The 23,398-nt window shown below is 45.9% G+C and overlaps 1 protein-coding gene across 3 annotated transcripts; it reads left to right on the forward strand.

The window, feature by feature from the left end:
- Positions 1-1,239: 1,239 nt before the first annotated feature.
- CGAS (cyclic GMP-AMP synthase) lies at positions 1,240-22,239 on the forward strand. 3 transcript variants are annotated; one of them, XM_059701178.1, is made up of 6 exons: positions 1,249-2,933; positions 11,705-11,924; positions 15,964-16,206; positions 19,789-19,891; positions 21,393-21,730; positions 21,847-22,239. In XM_059701178.1, exons 1-6 carry the CDS (start codon positions 1,593-1,595, stop codon positions 22,215-22,217), a joined length of 2,616 nt encoding a protein of 871 aa, XP_059557161.1. In that variant the 5' UTR covers positions 1,249-1,592; the 3' UTR covers positions 22,218-22,239. The 3 variants fall into 3 exon arrangements, with proteins under 3 accessions (XP_059557162.1, XP_059557161.1, XP_059557163.1); XM_059701179.1 differs by lacking the exon at positions 15,964-16,206 and having other exon boundaries at positions 1,240-2,933; XM_059701180.1 differs by having other exon boundaries at positions 1,255-2,933; positions 21,393-21,982.
- The last annotated feature ends 1,159 nt before the right edge of the window (positions 22,240-23,398 follow it).

A 23,398-nucleotide genomic window follows, 5' to 3' on the forward strand; every position in this document is an offset into this window, starting at 1 on the left:
GGACTCATGACCACAGTCCATGCCATCACTGCCACCCAGAAGACCATGTGTCAGGGCCAGCCTGACAGGGTTGAGCCGGGCTGAGGCAGGGAGGTGGGAATTGAGAAAAAAAAGAAAGACAGGAAAACGGGGTCGGGAGGACCCCAGTTCTCAAAGAACTGAAGCGAGTTTATTAGCTATACAATCCTATTTATACACAACACACTGAATAGGAGGTCTGTCAAGAGGAATGTATTCTTTGTTCCTCTTAATCTCTAAGGGAGAGACACAGCACAAGGACAAGTTCTCAGCACAGCATATCTCAGTAAATAGACTTCTTGGTAAGCTATGAAAGGCTGTTCTCATTCTACAAATGTTGCTCTCATTCTACTGATAATCGCCATCCAAACAAGTCTGGGAAAACTATGTGGGTAAGGGTCCCAGCCTTGCTAGGCCCTTCAGGTGCAAGGACCTTGCCAGCTTACATATGGCCCCCAACAACCATGGATGGCCCCTCTGGGAAGCTGTGGTATGATGGCTGAGGGGCTGCCCAGAACATCATCCCTGCTTCTACTGGTGCTGCCAAGGCTGTGGGTAAGGTCACCCCTGAGCTGAATGGGAAGCTCACTGTCATGGCCTTCTCTGTCCCCACCCCCAATGTGTCAGTTGTGGATCTGACCTGCCACCTTTAGAAAGCTGCCAAATATAATGACATGAAGAATATAGTGAAACAGAGGGGCCCCTCAAGGGCATCCTGGTTATACTGAGGACCAGGTTGTCTCCTGGGACTTTAACAGTGACACCTACTCCTCCACCTTTGATGCTGGGGCTAGCATTGCTCTCAATGACCACTTTGTCAAGCTCATTTCCTGGTTTGACACTGAATTTGGCTACAGCAACAGGGTGGACCTTATGGTCCACATGGCCTCCAAGGAGTTAGAGCCCCCTGGACCACCGGCCCCAACCAGAGGAAGAGAGACCCTCAGCTGCTGGGGAGTCCTTGCCCCGAATCAATTCCCCAACACACTGAGAATCTCCTGACTTTCACAGTTTTCATCTCAGACCCCCTGCAGAAGAAGGGGAGGGTTTAGGGAGCCCTACTTTGTCATGCACCATCAAAAAGTTCACTGCACCCAGCCAAAAAAGAAACAATTAAAAATAAATATTTATTACAATTACAGTAATCTTAATCTTGTTTAGTCTTGTAAAAGATGAACATTTACTTCACATTAATTTAAAAAAGGAACCTCATTAAACTTATATTGAAAAAGCTTGTGAACTTCAATGGGCGAGAAAGCTTGTAGTTTTCCACAATTCTTTTAGGTGGCATGCCAGCAAATGCGTCGGGCTGTCAGTACTGCCGAGGGTGTTTGCAGCTTCTCTCAGGTTAGCTTTTTGCCTTGGAGCAGAACATTAGCTTCTCTTCAGGACCGGGGCGTGGCTCCCAGGCCGCGCTCCCGCGTGGGGTCACATTTCCTGCGCGTGCTCCCTGACCGCGCCGCTGCCTTCCCGCCAGACTTCAAGTTTTAAGTTTCATTTCCAGTCACTGGCCGAGACTGCAGGTTCCTCTAAGCGAAGCCGAGTCTATTTTCCAGGAGCAGAGAGCGCCAGCTATGGATCCTCGGTGCGGAAAGGCGACGCGGACAGCTTCGAAGGCGGGAGCCGCCACCCCCAAGATTTTGGCGCAGAGTGCGAAGGGCGCCCCGACGAAACCCTCGTCGACGAAGCCCACCCAGACGGAGCCCGTCGAGTGTCCGGTTGTCCCCAAAGCTGTCCAGCCCAACGAGCAGAATTGCAGCTCCTCGAGAGCGTCGGGGAACCCGCGGAAGAAGAGCCCCCCGGGCTCCCGGGAGAGACCGCAGGTCCGCGCGCGGGGTGCGCGCGCCGAGAAGGCCCCTCTGAGCGGTGACGCGGTGAACGGGCACACGGATCTGGCCATGGCGCCGGAGCCGCCCCTTCCCAGAGCTGGATCTCGCCGAAAAGGGAGTGCATGTGCCAAGACAGCGCCTCTGAGTGCCCAGGACTCCTTGGACGGGCAGCCGGGTCTGGCCCAGGAGCCGGAGTCGCCCCTTCCCAGGGCTGGATCTCGCCGAAAAGGGGGCGCATGCACCCAAAAGGCGCCTCTGAGCGGTGACGCGGTGAACGGGCACACGGATCTGGCCATGGCGCCGGAGCCGCCCCTTCCCAGAGCTGGATCTCGCCGAAAAGGGAGTGCATGTGCCAAGACGGCGCCTCTGAGCGTCCAGGACGCCTTGAACGGGCAGGCCGGTCTGGCCCAGGAGCCGGAGTCGCCCCTTCCCAGGGCTGGATCTCGCCGAAAAGGGGGTGCATGCACCCAGAAGGCGCCTCTGAGCGGTGACGCGGTGGACGGGCACACGGATTTGGCCAAAGCTCCGGAGCCTCCCGCGGCTCCGGAGCCACCCCTTCCCAGAGCTGGATCTCGCCGAAAAGGGAGTGCATGTGCCAAGACAGCGCCTCTGAGTGCCCAGGACTCCTTGGACGGGCAGCCGGGTCTGGCCCAGGAGCCGGAGTCGCCCCTTCCCAGAGCTGGATCTCGCCGAAAAGGGAGTGCATGTGCCAAGACAGCGCCTCTGAGTGCCCAGGACTCCTTGGACGGGCAGCCGGGTCTGGCCCAGGAGCCGGAGTCGCCCCTTCCTAGGGCTGGATCCGCGCGCTCCGCTGGGGAGCGGAGACCTCCGTCCAGGCCAACGGAGGACGCCGGCCAGGATCCGCTGGTTCCAGCCCCTAGTCTGGGCCGGAGGGACGCGGTGCCGGGCGCCTGGAAGCTCGGGACGGTGCTGAAGAAGTTGAAGCTACGTAGCGCAGAAATCTCAGAAGCCGCGGAGGTTGTAAACAGGGTCGTGGACCACCTGCTACGAGGACTGAGGAACGGCTGGTCCGAGTTTAAAGGTGTCGAGTTGCTTGGCACTGGGAGCTACTACGAGCAAGTGAAGGTGAGTGCCAATCGCCTGCCCTCCCGTACCCTAGGCACGCGCCCGGCTTCCTCACCCCTCTTCTAACGTCCCCGATATTCCCCATCTCCTATGGTTCCTCACTTTACGTTGTAAGAAACTCAGACTAGTTCTTACGTTCTAATTGAAACGACATACCTTTGTTCTTTCGTTTATTCATCACTACATCCAAGGAACATAGAGCCAACCTATATTGATTGCTAGCCACTGTTTTGGGGGGAATTCAAATGTATAGACTCATTCATGTAAGCAGACCTGCATTGTGTTTCTCCAACAGTGTTATACTTGGTAATTTCTGGTCAGATTATGACTTGGATGATTAGGAGTGTGATCTGCGAAATATCCACAAAATTAATATATCTAAGAAACTTTTTTCCTATGAGGATTTTTGTACTGCAAAAGAAAAATATTTTCAGTCTCTCCCTCCAGCCCCTGCGAACCCACTCTTTCTCTCAATTTCTTATTTAGATGTTATGGGAAGCTCCCAGTGAATGATGTTAAAAGTAAATTAAGAGAAAATCTCCTACAGGTACTAAAAAGCATTCTTCCTAAATACACATCAGATGGAACTATTTTTAAGTGTGTATTCCACAGCTCCATTTGTCTGTGGGTGGTTGTCATTAAAGCCATCATTCCAGTATAAATGGAAGGTTTAGGAGCAGGTTTCTGACTGGAGTTTGTTTCCTGATCAGTGGCAGTGATGAAAGTGGACCACCTTGTCGTATTCTTGATCTTAAAGAAAATACTTTTAGCTTTCCCCTGTTGAGTATGATGTTAGCTGTGTGTTTGTCATATATGGGCTTTTATTAAGTTGAGGTATGTTCCCTTTATTGCCACTTTGTCGAGTTTTATCATAAATGGGTGCTGTATTTTGTCAAATGCATTTCTGCATCTTTTGATATGGTCATATGGTTTTTATCCTTCATTTTGCTTATCACATGGTATATCATAATAATTGATTTGCAGATATTAAACCAACCTTGCATCCCAGGAATAAATACCACTTGATCATGTTGTATGATCTTTTTAATATATTGCTGAATTTGGTTTGCTAACATATATATATATATATATATATATATATATATATATATATATATATATCCTATCTAATAAAAGAGAAAAATGGTAATTGGCGTACGACGATACCCTTTTCATTGGCTAATCAGGGCTATATGCAAATTAACTGCCAACTATGATTGGCAGTTAACTGCCAACTAAGATTGGCAGTTAACTGCCAACAAGATGGCGGTTAATTTGCATATGTAGGCACAATGCAGGGAGGCGAAAGGGAAAGCAGGAAGAAGCCCCCTGCCACTGACAGTGATCGGAAACCCAGCGGGGAGCTAAGAGCTGGGGGGCAGGGCAAAGGCAGCCCCAGGGCTGCCTTTGCCCTGCCCCCCAGCCATGATCAGAGAATCAGGCGCCTTTGCTGCCCTGGCCAGTGATAGCAGGAAGTAGGGGTGGAGCCAGCGATGGGAGCTGGGCACGGTCGAAGCTGGCAGTCTCGGGAGCTAGGGGTCCCTTGCCTGAGCCTAAAGCGAAGCCCATGATCGCGGGGCCGCTGCAGATGCGGGTCCCCGCTGCCCGAGCCGGATGCCTAGGCCAGAGGTGTTAGGCCTGGGCAGGGGCGGAGCCTGCAACCACGGGGAGCTGGGGGTCCCCCGCCCAGGCCTGACACCTCTGCCGGAGGCCTCAGGCCTGGTCAAGGGGCCGATCCGGTGATTGGTGATCGGAGGGTGATGATGGTCAACTCCTCTGGCCGAGGCATCAGGCCTGGGTGGGGGGCGGAGCCGGGGATTGGGGGGATATGATGGTCCCCTTGCCCAGGCCTGAAGCCTGGGTCAGAGGTGTCAGGCTTGGGCGGGGGGTGGAGCAAGCGATCAGAGGGAGATGGGGGTCCCGTGCCCAGGCATGATTCCTGGGCCAGAGGCCTCAGGCCTGGGCGGGGACCAGAGCCAGTGATCAGGGGGAGATGGGGGTCCCCTGTCCAAGCCTGACACCTCTGGCGGAGGCGTCAGGCCTGGGCAAGGGGCCGATCCTGCGATTGGAGGGTGATGGGGGTCAACGCCTGAGGGCTCCCAGTATGTGAGAGGGGGCAGGCTGGGCTGAGGGACACTCCCCCCCCCCTACACACACCCAGTGCACGAATTTCGTGCACTGGGCCCCTAGTATATATATATATATATATACACACTAATAAAAGACAAAGATGCTAATTCACCGTACCTTCACTATGCCCACCAGCCAATCAGAAGAGTGTGCAAATTAACCCAACAAAGATGGCTGTTAAATTTGCATCCTGCAGGTGGGGCGGGCAGTGCCAGATGCCACCCGGGGAGGTGGAGCCGGCAATCGCCCTGGTCAGAAGCCTGAGGCCTGGGTAGGGGCAGAGCCGGCGATCGCCCAGGGCTGGGGATCCTCTGCCCAGGCCTAATGCCCCAGCCAGAGGCCTGAGGCCTGGGAAGGGGCAGAGCCTGCAATCAGAGCAGGCTGGGAGTCCCCTGCCCAGGCCTAACGCTCTGACCAGAGGCCTGAGGCCTGGGCAGGGGAAGAGTGGGCCATTGGAGTGGGCTGGGGGTCCCCTGCCCAGGCCTATGGCCCGGGCCAGAGGCCTTAGGCCTGGGCAGGCAATCGGAGCGGCCTGGGGTCCCCTGCCCAGGCCTAGCCCCAGCCAGAGGCCTGAGGCCTGGGTAGGTGATCAGAGCAGGATGGGGGTCCCCTGCCCAGGCCTAACGCCCAGCCAGAAGCCTGAGGCCTGTGTAGGAGTGGAGCCGGCTATCGCATGGGGCTGGGGGTCCCCTGCCCAGGCCTAATTTCCCTACCAGAGGCCTGAGGCCTGGGCCGGGGCATAGCCAGCTATTGCCCGGTGCTGGAGGTCCCCTGCCTAGGCCTAATGCCTGGCCAAAGCCTGCGATTGGAGTGGGCTGGGGGTCCCCTGCCCAGGCCTAGCGCCCCAGCCAGAGGCCTGAGGCCTGGGCAGGGGTAGAGCCAGCAATTGCATGGGGCTTGGGGTCCCCTGCCGAGGCCTAACGCCCAGCCTAAGGCCCTAGGCCTGGGCAGGGGCCAAGCCGGGGATCGGTGTGAACTAAAGAGGAAACACATTTTCTGACCGCTCATTGGCTAAGCTCCCTATATGCCACTGGTAATATTCCTAGCAACTTGGATAATAAGAATCCCAAGAAAGTGATGTAGGGTTTTTCCACCTTACTCCTAGAGAAAAAAAACGAAGGCCTGCTGCAGGAGGGGCTAAGAAATGTCATATCCTGCCCTAGCCAGTTTGGCTCAGTAGATAATGCTTTGGCCTGCCTACCAGACGGTCTGGGTTCAATTCTGACCAAGGGCATGTACCTAGGTTGCAGGCTCTTCCCTGGCTGGGGCCCAGGTCAGTGCTCATGCAGGAGGCAACCAATCAAAGTGTTCCTCTCACTTTGATGTTTCTCTCTGTCTTTCCCCTTCTCTTCCACATTCTCTAAAAATCAATGGAAACATATCCTCAGGTGAGGATAAAAAAAAATAATAAAAAAATGTCATATCCTATGAAAGACACATCTTGAAAATGCCTAAAGAAAGTTGTCATTTTTTCATGGTGAAGGGACTGGAATCAGTGTTGATGAAAACACCTTGGTGGCTGTGGTGACTGGCAGTGGCTGCAGCAGCGGGGTGATGGGGCTGGTGCCTTCCCCTGATCAGCCCGGTCACCTCCCACAAAGGGAGGCCAGACAGCGGCTTATGCCCGCTCCCCAAGGGGAGCAGGGAGCAGGCCTAAGCCAGTAGGACATCCCCTGAGGGCTCCCAGTATGTGAGAAGGGGCAGGCTGGGCTGAGGGACCCCCGCCCCCAGTGCATGAATTTCATGCACCAGGCCCCTAGTGTGTGTGTGTGTGTGTGTGTGTGTGTATCCTATCTAATAATAGACAAAGATTGAAATTAACCGTACCTCCGCTATGCCTCCCATTGGCTAATCAGTGAGATATGCAAATTAGCCACCAACAAAGATGGTGGCTAATTTGCATACTGCAGGCAGATCCCGCTGCACGGCCCAAGGCGAGATCCTGGCCTGCCATGTCTTGGGCGGGGTGGGCAGGGGTGGGGGGGTGGGGGAGCAGCAGCGTGATCCAAGCTGCTGTCTGCCCCAGCGCGGGATCCGGGACTGCAGTGTCTTGGGCGGGGTGGGTGGGGCTGGCGGGGTAAGGGGCAGCATGATCAGAGCTGCTGTCTGCCCAAGTGCGGGATCCAGGCCTGCCGTGTCTTGGGTGGGGCGGGCAGGGCGAGCAGCAACATGATCAGAGCTGCTGTCCGCCCCAGCGCGGGATCCCGGCCTGCTGTGTCTTGGGCGGGGCAGGCAGGGTGAGCGGCAGCGTGATCCATGAGAGGGCACAGGTTGGGCTGAGGGACTCCCCCTTCCCTGCCAGTGCACAAATTTTTGTGCACGGGCCTTCTAGTATATATCCTATCTAATAAAAGAGAAACATGGTAATTAGTGTACAACCGCTACCCTTCCCATTGGCTAATCAGGGCAATATGCAAATTAACTGCCAGCCAAGATGGCGGCTGACAGCCAGGCAGCTTGAAACTAACATGAGGCTTGCTTGCTTCAGTGACGGAGGACTCCAACGTTCCCCGCCTACCGCTGCAGGCCTCTGAGCTGCAACTCTAAGCAACTATGTTACAAATATAGAAGCTAAACAAAACCCCAGAAACCTGCTTTAGTCCGCTGGGCTTCAGCCAGCAGGATCGCAACATTGTTTCAAATACAGAAGGTAAACAAAGGCCAGAAACCTGCTTTCAGCAGCGGAGGCCTAAGAGCTGGAGCCAAGCCTCAAAGCTAAAGCTGGCCCAGAATAAAAAAAGAAAAAAGAAAAAGAGGAGCGGTTGGAAGCTTCAGTCACCCGCCAGCCTGAAAATAGCCCTCAGCCCCTCACCCAGACGTGCCAGGCACCCCAGTGGGGACCCCCACCCTGAAGGGTGTGTGACCAGCTGCAAACAGCCATCATCCCCTCACCCAGGCTGGCCAGGCACCCCAGTGGGGACCCCCACCCTGATCCAGGACACCCTTCAGGGCAAACCAGCCGGCACCCACCCATACACCAGGCCTCTATCCTATAGAGTAAAAGGGTAATATGCCTCCCAGCACCGGGATCAGCGGAGTTGAGAGGCCTCCCAGCACTGGGATCAGCGTGACAGGGGGCAGCGCCCAAACCCCCTGATCGCCCTGTGGCTCTGTGTGTGACAGGGGGCAGGGCCACAACCTCCCTGATGGGCCCTGCTCTGTGAGTGACAGGGAACAGCGCCCCAACCCCCTGATGGGCCCTGCTCTGTGCATGACAGGGTGGCGCCGCAACCTCCCCATCGACCCTGCCTTGAGTGTGACAGGGGGCGGTGCCCCAACCCCCCAATCGGCCCTACCCTGAGCGTGACTGAGGGTGGCATCGCAACCTCCCAATCCACCCTGCTCTGTGCATGACAGGGGGAGGCATCCCAACTCCCCAATCGGCCCTGCTCTGAGCCCGACCAGGGGCTGCACCTAGGGATTGGGCCTGCCCTCTGCCACCTGGGAGCAGGCCTAAGCCAGCAGGTCGTTATCTCCCGAGGGGTCCCAGACTGCGAGAGGGCACAGGCCGGGCTGAGGGACCCCCCCTTCCCCACCGAGTGCACAAATTTTTGTGCACCAGGCCTCTAGTGTATATATATATATATATATATATATATATATATATATATATATATATACACACATACACACATATATATATAAATATATTTTTATTGATTTCAGAGAGGAAGGGAGAGGGAGAGAGATAGAAACATCAATGATGAGAGAATCATTGATTGGCTGTCTCCTGCCTGCCCCTTACTGGCATGTGCCCTTGACCGGAATCAAACCTTGGACCCTTCAGTCCACAGGCCAACGCTCTATCCACTGAGCCAAACCGACTAGGGCTGGTTTGCTAATATTTTGTTGAGTTTTATATCTATGTTCATCAGGGATATTGGCCTATATTTGTGTGTGTGCAATGTCCTTGTCTGTTTTGGAAATGAGGGTAATGGTTACCTCATAAAATGAGCTTGGGAACCTTCCTTCCTCTTGAATTTTTTGGAATAGTTTGATAAGGATAGGTGTTAGCCCTAACTGGTTTGGCTCAGTGGATAGAGCGTTGGCCTGTGGACTCAAGGGTCCCAGGTTCGATTCCAGTCAAGGGCATGTACCTTGGTTGTGGGCACATCCCCAGTAGGGAGTGTGCAGGAGGCAGCTGATCGATGTTTCTCTCTCATTGATGTTTCTAACTCTCTATCCCTCTCCCTTACTCTCTGTAAAAAAAAAAAAAATCAATAATATATATTTTAAAAAGGATAGATGTTAATTCTTCTTTGAATGTTTGGTAACATTCACCTGTGAAGCCATAGGTACAGGACTTTTGTTTGTTGGCAGTTTTTTGAGTACTGATTTTATTTTATTGGTTAGGTGTGTAAGGTTAGATTGTTTATTTGAGATTTTTGTTTGTTTGTTTCTTGAGGTAGGCCTATATTGCTATGAATTTCCCTCTTAGGACTGAATTTGCTGTGTCCCATAGATTTTGGGTCATTTGGGTCATTGTGTTTTCATTTGTCTCAAGGTATCTTTTGGTTTCTTCCTTGATCTCATTGTTAACCATTCGTTGTTTAGTAGCATGTTATTTAACCTCCATGTGTTTGTGTGTTTTTCAATTTTTTCTTACAATTGTTGTCTAGTTTCATACCATTGTGGTTGAAGAAGATGCTTAATAGCATCTTTTTCAATCTTTTAAAATTTATTCTTACTGTTGTATGGCTTAATATGTGGTATATACTAGAAAAGGTTCCAAATGCACTTGAAAAAATGTATATTCTGCTGCTTTGGGGTGAAATGCTCTGAAGATACCAGATATCCATCTGGTCTAATGTGTAATGTAAGGCAGCTGTTTTCTTGTTGATTTTCTGTCTGGAAGATTTATAGTTATAGTCCCCAGTGTCCTCACTGTGTTCTTTGGTATATGTACACAGAGAGAATGCAATCTTTCTCTCTTCCTTTTTTTTACAAAGTCACCAATCCTGTCAGATTAGAACCACACCCTCATGATCCCATTTAACCTTAATTACCTCCTAAAAGTCCTGTTTCCAAGTACAGACCCTTTGGCGATTAGGGCTTTAATATCTGAATTTGGGGAGGACAGTTAAGTACACAGCACAATACATCTAAGTTTGGACTAGACACATTTCATGTGGTCAGTAGACATATGGCTGCGAAGTACCGTGTTGAACAGTGCAGTCCAATAGCTGTACCTGAAGCTTATCCTAACTGGGTAAAGGCATTTTTAACATAGCAAAAACAAGCATTTATTATAATTGCTTTAGTTAGTGTGAGAATGGAAAAGGCTCTTTGAAGCTTCTACAAATGCTTCTAAGACACTATTATTGTACATAACTTGAAGCTCACACTCACTTGGGTGACCAGTAGATATGAGATAACCCTTGTGCAACTAGCCAGTAGGTGAATACACACATTTTTGAGAGCATACAATGATCTCAAAATTGTAACAGGAGGGTGGCTGCAATGTGTATCTTGTGATGTGAAAGGTAGCTCCTTCCAGGTCTTTAATTTTATTAAGCTTTAAACTTAGAGTAAACCTGGTACAGATTTTAAAAGCTTACATGCTATATTTTTGTTGTTGTTGTTAATGCTCACTCACCCATGGATATTTTTCCACTGAATTTTAGGGAGAGTAGAAGAGAGAGGGAAAGACAGAGAGACATATCGATGTGAGAGAAACACATCAATAGGTTGCCTCCTGTATGAACCCTGACCAGGGCCCGGCAGGGGAGGAGCCTGCAACCGAGTGAGGTATGTACCCTTGACAGAAATCGAACCCAGGACTCTTTGGTCCGCAGGCTGACGTTCTATCCACTGAGTCAAACTGGCCAGGGCACATGATATGATTTAAAATTATTTTAAGCCTGATCAGCATGGCTCAGTGGTTGAGCAATGACCTATAAACCAGGAGGTCTCAGTTGGATTCCCAGTCAGGGCAAATGCCCAAGTTGCGGGCTCTATCCCCAGTGTGGGGTGCGAAGGAAGCAGTTGATCAATGATTCTCTCTCACCACTGATGTTTCTCTCTCTCTCTCTCTCTCTCTCTCTCTCTCTTCCATTCCCTCTCTGAAATCAATAAAAATATATTTAAAAATAAAATAAAATTGACTTAATAATCCTGGCCAGTGTGGCTCTGTTGGGTGTGGATCCTGTGCACCAAAAGGTTGCCAGTTCCATATCCCGTCCTGACATACTAGTATGCTCAAATTGTGGGCTTGAACCCAGGTACGGGGTGTGTCGGATGCATCCAGTCATGTTTCATTCTCACATGAACATTTCTCTCTCTCCCCCTAAAAAAAAAAAAAAAAATCAATAAAAATATATTTTTAAATTAATAAAAGTGTTTTAAAGTATAGAAATCCTATATATATATATATATATATATATATATGTATATGTATATATATATATATATATATATATATATATATATATATATTATGGTTAAAAAAATGAGTATAGAAACCACAAACTAAAACCAATAATACTTTCCCAACTCCACTGGTCCTAATCCCAGAGGGTATAAATACTAGGAGTCTTGTTTTTAAAGATAGGGTTTTAAGTGGAAATTTTAAGAAAAAAATTGCAGTTGCTTGGAAAATATTCCTAAGCAAACATTTCACTGTTGTTTTTACTTTTTCTTAGGTTTCTGCTCCTAATGAATTTGATGTTATGTTTAAACTGGACGTCCCCAGAATTCAGCTAGAAGAATATTGCAACAGTGGTGCTCATTACTTTGTGGAGTTCAAAAGAAACCCCCAAGGAAGTCCTCTGAATCAGTTTTTAGAAGGGGAAAGATTATCAGCTTCTAAGATGCTGTCCAAGTTTAGGGAACTCATTAAGAAAGAAATCAAAAACATTAAAGGTAAGATTTTTGAGTTTTAATCCTTAAAGTTCTAATCATACCTACTAATTGCCCATGTATATTCCTCTCCTGATCTTTCCTGACCTCCTACAGCACACTGTTGACCACTACTTCCCAGAAACAGCTCTTTGCACTTGATGTTATTCTACTACATTTTCTTGGTATTCTTTTTTTTTTTTTTTTTTTGTATTCTTTTAAAATGTTGATTGGCTCTATTTTGGTCTCCATTGAATATTCACTGAACTGCTGCCTGTGCCACTGGGCATATGTGGTTGAATAAAATAATAGAATCCCCTCTTGAAGCTTGGATCTTGGAAACACAAATTGTAGTGAATACTCTGACGGGAATGAACTGGGAGAAGGGGTAGCAATTGAAGTGGTGGAGCAAGGTTCTGAGGCAGAAAAGAGCTTGGCAAGCTCAAGGAACTACAAGAGGCCCATGTGAACAAGGAAAGGAAAGAGGAACAGGAAGTGTAGTTGAAGAGGTGACCACAGACCAGATTCTTCAAGGACTTGGAAAGGTTCAGATTTTATTTTATGGTCATTGAGAAGCCAGGTTTTAATTACAAAATAGTGATTCCAATTGTATTTTTAAAAAATATGTTTTTATTGATTTTTTGAGAGAGAGGAAGGGAGAAGGATAGAGAGAGATAGAAACATCCATGGGAGAGAAACATCATCCATTGGTTATCTCCTGCACATGTCCTGATCGGGACTCAAATCCGTGACCCTTGGTTCCTGGGTCGATCTCAATTGCTTAGCCACACTGGCTGGGATAGCTTTATATTTTTAAATGTTTACTCTGGCTTCTTTGGAGAAGATATTATAAGAAAGCAAGTAAGAAGATAGGAAAGGAAAATATTTTAATAGTTCAAATGAAAAGATGGGGGTGAAGTGGGGTGCCAGGATGGAGAGAAGCAGACACACCCAAGCTGGATTACCGTAAGTATCGGGGTGAGAGAGAGGATGGAACTGAAGAAAGCTCCCAGGTTTCTGGATTGAGCACCTGTGTAGATTGTGCCATTTACTAAGATTGCAAGGACAGAAGAGGAACACTTCGGGGAATGAATGAAGAGTGCGGCTTTGGATATCTTAAGTTAGATATCCGTGTGATATGTTAAACTGAACGTGCCAAGTACATAGTTGGATATGGTTTGGAGTTCGGAGGACACATTTGGCTACATGTCAACATATAAGCGGTCCCTTTGACAGAGAGTGCAGAGGAACTTATTCATTAATTTAATCAATATTCATTGATTATCTAATGTGACAGATGGTCTAGATGTTTGGGATATGTTAATGAACAAATAGATGAAGACCCTCACCCTTCTGTACCTTATAATTACGTAAGAGCAGATATGCAATTAATGACGAATAGAAAATATAATTATCTTGTATATTAGAAAGTAGTAAGTTCTATGGGGGAAAGGCTAGCAAAATGAGAGGGATCTGGAGTGTTAGGAATAGGATGGGGGAAATTATAATGTTAAGTAGAGTGGTAATAAGAGGATCCCATTAGAAGTTGGGGAGAAGAGAAGGAATGAAAGAGGACTGAGTGGTTTCATAGGAGCAGTGGTCAGTGTTTACAATGCTGCTGACATCCAAAAACCATTTGATTTGGTCCGTGGTTTAGTGGGGATTGTTGTTAACTTTGACTTAGCAGTTTTAGAGAGATTATGAACACACAAGAAAAAAGGGACAGGGATGCAGTAGAGACAGCATGTATAGGCCATTCTGGAAAATTTTGGCTGCAAAGGAAGAAGAAATATGGGTAAGTATGGGGAGAAAACTGATTTAGGGCCAAAAGAGAGGTATATTTTAGAATGAAGGACACTGGGACCCTTTGTATGTGGAGAGGAATGATCCAGCAGGGAGGGGGAGTCCAGTGATGCAAGAGAGGGAACAATTGAAAGAGCGAGGTCTTGAGCAAGTGAGAATCCAGAGGCAGGTCCGGAGTGGCCTTGGAAAGGTGAATGGACGTTTCCTCGGTGGTAATAAGAGGAAGAAGGATAAAATGGGTAAGAGTGGGGGAGGTTTGCAGATTTGATGATAAGAAAATGAGAGTGTTCTCTAGGATTTTCTCCTTGGCATTCGTTCTCACTGTGGTCCCTTCCAGAGGTCTTATCTTGGAGTAGTCTTTACTGCTTATACACCCCTAAACCCCAAAGCCAGGATCTCTCATCTGGAAGTCTTTCCTGAATTTCTGACCACCATAGCTACTTGTCCAGTGGCTATCTCCACGTGGGTGTCCCATAGGCACATAGAGCTCAGTGTGTCTAAAATGAAGTTCATTTCAGCTCAACCCTTCTTCCTCCTGCTTACTCTATATCAGCGGTCGCCAACCTTTCAGACCCCACGGACCACCGGTTGGTGACTGCTGCTCTCTACAGAAGAATGGAATCAACATTAATCAATTCCTAGGCTAAATTTCTGGCTGGCATCCCAGAACTTGTACCTTCTTCCTTATCTTGCAGGTTCAGTCCATCTACCAGTTCTCTGGTTTTTAACCTCTTTAATTGCTCTCACTTCTGCTACCTGTGTCTTTAAAAAAATAAAAATTGTATTTATTTAAGATGCTTTGATACACATATACATAGTAAAATGACTTCCACAGTCAAGATAATTAACATATCTCACATAGTTACCTTTTTTGTGTGTATGGTTAGAGTACCTGAAATCTACTCTCTTAGCATAATACTTAATATTGTACAGTTTCTAGTCGTCAGTGTGGTGGTATTAATGACAGTCATCATGCTGTACACTAGATGTCTAGACTCACTCTACCTAACTGCAACTTTGTTCCCTGTGACCAATATCTCCCATTTCCCTCACCTCCTCACCTCTGGTAACCACCATTCTACTCTCTTCTTCTGTTGTCTTCCGCTTTTTTAGATTTCACATAGAAGTGAGGTCATGCAGCATTTGCTTTCCTGTATCTGGTTTATTTTCTCCAGGTTCACTCATGTTGTCACAAATGACAGGATTTCTCTCTTTGTTAAGATTGAATAATATTCCATTCATATACAAGCATACCTCATCTTACTGCGCTTCAGTTCGTTTCACTTCACAGATAATGTGTTTTTACGAATTGAAGGTTTGTGGCAGCCCTGTGTTGAGTGAGTCTGTTGGTGCTATTTTTCCGACATGCTCAGATGATGCTTTAGCATTTTTTAGCAATAAAATATTTTTAATTAAGGTATTTACATTGTTTTTTAGACATAATGCAAGAGCACATTTAATAGACTACAATATAATGTAAACATAACTTTTATATGCACTGGGAAACCAAACAATTTGTGTGACCTGTTTTATTGCAATATTCACTTTATTATTGCAGTGGTCTGGGATTGAAGCCACAATATCTCCAACGTGTGCCTGTACATACCACAATTTCTTTTTTAAGTATATTTTTATTGATTTCAGAGAGGAAGGAAGAGGGAGAGAGAGCTAGAAATGAGAATCATTGATCGGCTGCCTCCTTCACACTCCACACTGGGGATCGAGCCCACAACTCGGGCATGTGCCCTTGACAGGAATTGAACCCAGAACCCTCAGTCCACAGGCTGACACTCTATCCACTAAACCAAACCAGCTAGGGCCATACCACAATTTTTTTTTTATCCACTCATCTGTCAATGGACTCTGAGATTGTTTCCATATATTGGCTATCGTGAGGAACACTGCAGTGAACATGGGTTGCTTCTGCCGCTCATCTGCCCTCTTTTCCAGGCTTCTCTCCAAACTGCTATTCATCAATTTAAATGAAAATCTAACCAAAGCGCTCCCAAACCCCAGTTTTCAGGGGCTCCTCATCATCATGCTAGACAGATTTTGACAGTACGTTCCCGCCATAATACATTATCAATGAATATTGGCTAAATGAGTAAAACATTTTGTGTTGTGGGGTCAGTTTCTGCTTTAGAACTAATTTTCACCTTAATACTCTCTAGATATCCAACTATAGTTATGCTATTTTTCCTATATTTTCAAGAAAATTAGATTGCTAAACCCTTTTTTTCCCTTTTACATGTTTAAACAGATACAGATATTATTGTGGAGAAGAAAAAGAGAGGATGTCCTGCTGTAACACTTCTTATTAAAACACCTAAAGAAATATCTGTGGATATAATCTTGGCTTTGAAAGTACAAAGCAGCTGGCCACTTAGCACCCGGGAAGGCATGCCCATTGAAAATTGGCTTGGAAGAAAAGTAAAGAAAAGCCTGAGACTACAGCCATTTTACCTGGTACCTAAGCCTGCAAGGGAAGGAAATGGTTTTCAAGGTATCTTAAATGTGAAGGTTAATTTAAGAACATCTTAAAGAGTTGTTAATGTTATATACAAGGGTAGTAAAAGTTCGACGACTGCTGTTGGCATTTCAAGAGTCATCAGGCTCAATAGGCTACCAGTACAAGATGGGAGTTTGATGAGTGATGGAATTGAAAACGGCATAGTTGTAGTAGTAACATCAAATACTCAGCTTTAAAATGTCTAGTAGCCCACATTTGAATGTTACCTTTTTTTTTTTTTTTTTTAAATATATATTTTATTGATTTTTTACAGAGAGGAAGGGAGAGAGACAGAGAGTTAGAAACATCGATGAGAGAGAAACATCGATCAACTGCCTCCTGCACATCTCCCACTGGGGATATGCCCGCAACCCAGGTACATGCCCTTGACCGGAATCGAACCCGGGACCTTTCAGTCCGCAGGCCGACGCTCTATCCACTGAGCCAAACCGGTTTCGGCAAATGTTACCTTTTTTATTTAAAAAACTAGAGGCCTAGCCCTAGCTGGTTTTGCTCAGTGGATAGAGCGCTGGTCTGTGGACTGAAGGTCCCAGGTTCTGGTCAAGGGCATGTACCTTGGTTGCGGGCACATCCCCAGTGGGGGATGTGCAGGAGGCAGCTGATTGATGTTTCTCTCTCATCAATGTTTCTAACTCTCTATCCCTCTCCCTACCTCTCCATAAAAAATCAATAAAATATATTTTTAAAAAAAGAATTAAAAAAAAAACAACAAAAAAAACTAGAGGCCCGGTGCATGAAATCGTGCATGGGTAGGGTCCCTAGGCCTGGTCGGTGATCAAAGCCAATCAGGGCCTTCCTTTCCCCAGTTGCTGGCTGCTGGCCATGGCCTTCTTTTGTTCTGCACCGCCCCCTGATGGTCAGTGAACATCATGTCATAGTGGGCGGTCAAACTCCCAGTCGGTCAAACTCCCGAGGGGACAATTTGCATGTTTAGACTTTTATTATATAGGATATTTTTATTGATTTTAGAGAGTAAGGGAGAGGGAGAGAGATATAGAAACATCAGTGATGAGAGAGAATCATTGATTGGCTGCCTCCTGCACACCCCCCTCTGGGGATCAAGCCTGCAACCCGGGCATGTGCTCTGACCAGGGATAGAACTGTGACCTCCTGGTTCATAGGTCAATGCTCAACCACTGAGCCACACTAGCCAGGTTTGTTGTTAATAAAGAAAGGCAATACTGGCCTCAGAGTCAGACTGCTCTTTGGTTCTAGACCCTAAGGCTTCTACTCATAACTAACTGAGATTTTGGACTAGTTACCAAGCCTCTCTAAATAATATTTTATTCACATTTCCTTAATTTTTACCCATGTCCTTTTCCTGTTTCAGGATCTCATCTAGGATACCACATTACATTTAATTATCATGTCTCCTTAGGCTCCTCTTTTTTGTTGTTGTTAATCCTCAGCCAAGGATATTTTTTCCATTGATTTTTAGAAAGAGTGAAGGGAGGAAGGGGGAGAGAGAGAGAGAGAGAGAGAGAGAGAGAGAGAGAGAGAGAGACATATCAATGTGAGAGAGACACATCAATTGATTGCCTCCCGCATGCACCCTAACTGGGGCCAGGGATCGAACCTTTAACCCAGGTACGTGTCCTTGACCGGGAATTGAACCTGTGACCCTTCAGTACGCAGGCCAACACTCTGACAACTGAGCCACACCAGCCAGGACTCCTTAACAGTTTCTCAGCCTTCCCTTGTTTTTGATGACCTTGACAGTTTTGAGGAATACTAGTTAATTATTTTGTAGAATGTCCCTCATCTGGCATGTATCTGATGTTTTTCTTTCTTTCTTTTTTTAAATAAGTGGCCTTAATTTTTTACCTTTTTATTTATTTATTTAAATTTTATTGATTTTTTTTTTACAGAGAGGAAGGGAGAGGGATAGTTAGAAACATCAATCAGCTGCCTCCTGCACATCTCCTACTGGGGATGTGCCCGCAACCAAGGTACATGCCCTTGACCAGAATCGAACCTGGGACCCTTGAGTCCGCAGGCCGACGCTCCATCCACTGAGCCAAACCGGTTAGGGCTGATGTTTATTTTATGACTAGACTGGAGTTCTGAATTTTGGAGAGGGAGACCAGAGTATTCTTGACCCCTTGTATTTTCATGAAAATTTTCATATCATCTTGTCAAGTTCTATCAAAGCATTTTTTTGAATATTGATTGAGAGTACATTGAATCCATAGATAAAATTTGGAAGACTTGATATATTTATAATGAGTTTTCCAATTCATGGATAAGTGCATATCTCCATTTATTTAGATTTCCTCTAATACTTCTTAGTGACATTGTAGAGTTTTCTCCACAGAAGTTTAATATATCTTTTGTTAGATTTACTCATAGGCAATTGTAAGTTTTTAGTCTGAAAATTTTAAAACCAATAGAAAAGTAGAATGAAGAATTTACTAAACTCATACATATCTGTCACCTAGCTTCTTGTGTATTTTCTTCCTACATAGTTGTATTATCTATCATTAATGATACCTTTGTTCCTCTCTTTCCAGTGCCAGACCCCTTATATGCTTGCTAGGATAGCCAGTGCATGTTGAACAGAAATAGGGATAGCAGACATCTGCCTAACTGATTTCAAAGGAAAAACCTAAGCTTTTTACCTTATATTATCATGTTGCTGTGTCCTTTTTAAAATCTGTCTTTCATCAGATCAAGTTGACAGCCAAATTTAAATTGCTGAGGCTTTTTTAAAAAATGATGAATCAGCCATGGTCGGTTTGGCTCAGTGGATAGAGTGTAGACCTGCAGATTGAAGGGTTGCAGGTTCGATTCTGGTCAAGGGCACATGCCTGGGTTGCAGACTCGATCCCCAGTAGGGGGCCTGCAGGAGGCAGCCAATCAATGATTCTCTCTCCTCATTGATATTTCTCTCTCCCTCTCCCTTCCTCTCTGAAATCAATAAAAACATTTTTTCAAAAACTGATGAATGAATGTTAAATTTCATTACCCGCATATTCTGGGTTTTTTGAGATCATGTTTCTCCTCAATTCTGTTAATGTGACAGATTATATTGATTGATTTTTAAATTATAAACCAATCATGCATTCCTGGTATAAAACCAACTATATAATAGGATAGCCAAAACTTAAAAGAGCTGGCCGTGCTAAAACTTGTGGGAAGGGGAGAAATCTATTCTTAATTAAATTCTCACAGGGAATAGAAATGTTCCCTAATTCATTTTACATGAATACCAAACTTGTAAGAATGGTATAAAAATTTTTAATCAATTAATTCAAATTGTTATTGAAACAACATATTAACAAACTGAATTTAGCAATATGACAGTTTACATGGCTAACTATATTAAGCAACCTGCTCCATCCCTTCCCTCCAGTGTTTTCCTAATTTGGTCCATTGTTTGCTTCAAATGACTTCTTTTAATATGTAATTACATTATATGTTCATTTCTTTGTGTCTATATCTCCCTAGAAATTTTTCAGAATGATAGTTTAATGAAGGAAATCGTTTCAATATTGTGTTGTTTATATGTAGGCACTTTGGGTAAATTACTTCTCTATTTTTCTTTTGGAAATTAAGAAGAAACATGGCGGCTATCCTTCTCTCACATTGAAAAGGACATTTTGAAAAATCATGGAAAAGAAAAAACATGCTGTGAAAGTAATGGAGTGAAATGTTACAGGTAACTTTCTTATTTTGTTAATTAGGGGCTTATCTATGATGGAATGTTTATTTTTTTAATGGACTCCATAGATCAGACCTAAAGATGGTCATTACTGGGTTGAGTCCTAGGGGCAGCACATGGCTGGGCTGACCTGGAATATTATCTAGAGAGTGAGCATGAAACTAGGGAAGCCAGATCCAAGGGACCAAGGGAAGAGTGTTGTCAGAAGGCAAGGCCAGGGACCATAGTCCTGAACCTGGATCAGATGGATGTATAAAGTAGGACAGAACAAGAAGTAGGACAGAAAGGACACTAGCCATGATTAGCCATTAGCCACTGGTTGTGTCTTAGTATTCTGGTTGCTTCAAGGTAATGAATATTAATGTCACATAATGGGAAGGTGCCAGAGGATCAATCTTTTTTTTTTTTTTTAAATATATTTTATTGATTTTTTACAGAGAGGAAGGTAGAGAGATAGAGAGAGAAACATCAATCAGCTGCCTCCTGCACACCTCCTACCCGGGATGTGCCTGCAACCAAGGTACATGCCCTTGACCGGAATCGAACCTGGGACCCTTGAGTCCGCAGGCCGACGCTCTATCCACTGAGCCAAACCACTCTTTTTGATACTGGTGCTGCTTTGAGATGGTTTGGCTGCGTTGAAAGCCAGGACTGACTGGCTAAATTTGAAACAACTAAAAATGGGTAATTCTTTTTCTTGGTAGCATACACACCATAAAAAAGTGAGGCCCTAGCTGGTTTGGCTCAGTGGCTTGGTCGGCCTGGCAATTGAAGGGTCCTGGGTTTGATTCCAGTTGAGGGCGCATGCCTGGTTGCATGCTTGATCCCCAGTAGGGGGCGTGCAGGAGGCAGCGGATCAGTGATTCTCTCTCATCATTGATGTTTCTATCTCTCCCTCTCCCTTCTTCTCTGAATTCAATAAAACAAATATTTTTTTTTTTTAAAGTGAGATTGGAAAAGAATTGTTCATTTGAGTTTCTAAAGTTGTCCAGTATAAGGGTAACAAAAGTTAAAAGGTCAAAACAAGAATGTCCAACATGTGGGCCCAGGAGGTTCTTTAAAGCTTCAGGTACAGGCTTTGAAACCAATGTTGAGAAAAATATATTGCTGGTAAAGCTAAGTATTTTTAAAAACATTAAATTTTCTCAACTATGAAATAATTGGATGAATAATGTAAATATTTATAGTCTATCAAGTCATTGGATGAATAATACAAATATCTGCTAGTTTTATAATTGAATTAATCCTGATAAAATAAAATATTTCAGCTAGGAATGGTGAAGCAGGAAGAAAAAATATGTTTTTGAAACTTCAAAGCATATATTTGAAAAAATAGAGTGACTAGAATTATATTTATATGCTTTATCTTTGTGTCTTTATATGTATTATAATATCTGTATCGTTTATTGTATCTTCCTGTAAGATACCTAAAACTCTTTGTGGAATGAAGCAGGTTGTAAATAAGTAAAAATAAATGGTTTTCTTTTTTATTGAACAGGAAACGTTGTTTACAACTAATGAAATATCTTTTAGAAAAATTGAAAGAAAAGTTTGAAGACCAAAAGAAATTGGGTAAATTCTGTTCTTACCACGTGAAAACTGCCTTCTTTCACGTATGTGCCCAGAACCCACATGACAGTCAGTGGCGAGACAACCTGGAGCTCTGCTTTGATAGATGTCTGGAATACTTTCTTCATTGCCTCAAGTCAGAAAATCTTGAGCATTTTTTTATTCCTGAAGTCAATCTATTCTCTCGAGATAAAATTGACAGGATAAGTAAAGAATTTCTGACAAAAGAAATTGAATATGAAAGAAACAATGGATTTCCAATTTTTGGTGAATTTTGAAAATATATAAAAATATACATCAATTATATATATTTAACTTATTTTTATTGTTGAGAGCATTACCAATGTCCCCCATTTTCTTCCCTTTTGTCCCCCTCCACCCAGCTACTGCCCCACCCCAGGCCTTCACCACACTGTTGTCTGTGTCCATGAGCTATGCATATGTGCATACTAGCAGCCTGGTGCACAGATTCATGCTGCACATTGAAAGGAAATTAATTAGAAGAAAGATTTGTGTGGTAATTACATTACTGCAAAAAATTACATATCAAAATAGTATATTTAGCCCTGACCGGTTTGGCTCAGTGGAGAGAGCGTTGGCCTGCGGACTGAAGGGTCCCGTGTTCGATCCCAGTCAAGGGCATGTGCCTTGGTTGTGGGCACATCCCCAATGGGAGGTGTGCAGGAGGCAGCTGATGGATGTTTCTCTCTCATCGATGCTTCTAGCTCTCTATCCTTTCCCTTCCTCTCTGTAAAAAATTCAATAAAATATATTTTTTTAAAAAAATAGTATATTTAATATCCTATATAATAATCCTATATAATAAAAGGCTAATATTCAAATCGACTGAACAGCAGAATGACTGGTCGCTATGATGCGCACTGACCACCAGGGGGCAGATGCTCAACATAGGAGCTGCCCTCTGGTGGTCAGTGTGTTCCCACAGGGGGAGTGCCTGTCAGCCAGAAGCTGGGTTCATGGCTGATGAGCACAGCGGCAGTTGCAGGAGCCTCTCCCGCCTCCACGGCAGCACTAAGGACCTCGGGGGATGTCTGCCTGCTGGCTTAGGCCCACTCCCAGACTGCGAGAGGGCATAGGCCCGGCTGAGGGACGCCCCGAGTGCACGAATTTCATGCACCGGGCTTCTAGTAGTATTATAAAATTACAACACTTGTGCAGTTGGCACCAGTGAGAGCTTTATATGTATTGTGCATGTGCGAGTCAATGTTTATTTTTAAACAAGAGGCCCGGTGCACAAAAATGTGCACTTGGGGGGGCTCTCAGCCTGGCCTGTGCCCTCTCGCAGTCTGGGACCCCTCGGGGGATGTCCACCTGCTGGCTTAGGCCCGCTCCCCGGGGGGATCGGGCCTAAGCTGGCAGTCAGACATCCCTCTGGGAGCCCAGGAGCCCTCAAGGGATGTCCACTTACCAGCGGGAGTAGTCCTAAGCTGCAGTCGGACATCCTTCGTGCTGCTGAGGAGGCGGGAGAGGCTTCTGCCACCACCGCTGTGCTGGCAGCCGTCAGCCTGGCTTGTGGCTGAGCGCTCCCCCTGTGGGAGCGCACTGACCACCAGGGGGCAGCTCCTGCATTGAATGTCTGCCCCCTGGTGGTCAGTGTGTGTCATAGTGACCAGTCATTCCCAGTCATTCTGCTGTTAGGGTCAATTTGGGTATTACCCTTTTATTATATAGGATTGCCAGTGCACGTCATATGTACCGGCCAGTTGGACAGATGGATAGTTGGTCATTTAGCCTTTTATATATAGACTAGAGGCCCGGTGCACAAAAATTTGTGCACTCGGGGGGGGAGGGGGGTCCCTCAGCCTGGCCTGTGCCCTCTAGCAGTCTGGGACCCCTCGGGAGATAACGACCTGCTGGCTTAGGCCTGCTCCTGGGTGGCAGAGGACAGGCCCAATCCCTAGGTGCAGCCCCTGG

This window comes from Myotis daubentonii, chromosome 6, assembly GCF_963259705.1.
Source record: "Myotis daubentonii chromosome 6, mMyoDau2.1, whole genome shotgun sequence".
NCBI classification, from domain to species: Eukaryota; Metazoa; Chordata; class Mammalia; order Chiroptera; family Vespertilionidae; genus Myotis; species Myotis daubentonii.

Coding starts and splice junctions, on each gene's coding strand:
- CGAS (XM_059701178.1), top strand. CDS start 1,593: ATGGATCCTCGGTGCGGAAAGGCGACGCGGACAGCTTCGAAGGCGGGA. Junction 2,934..11,704: donor GCTACTACGAGCAAGTGAAG/GTGAGTGCCAAT, acceptor ACTTTTTCTTAG/GTTTCTGCTCCTAATGAATT. Junction 16,207..19,788: donor GGAAGGAAATGGTTTTCAAG/GTATCTTAAATG, acceptor TTGGAAATTAAG/AAGAAACATGGCGGCTATCC.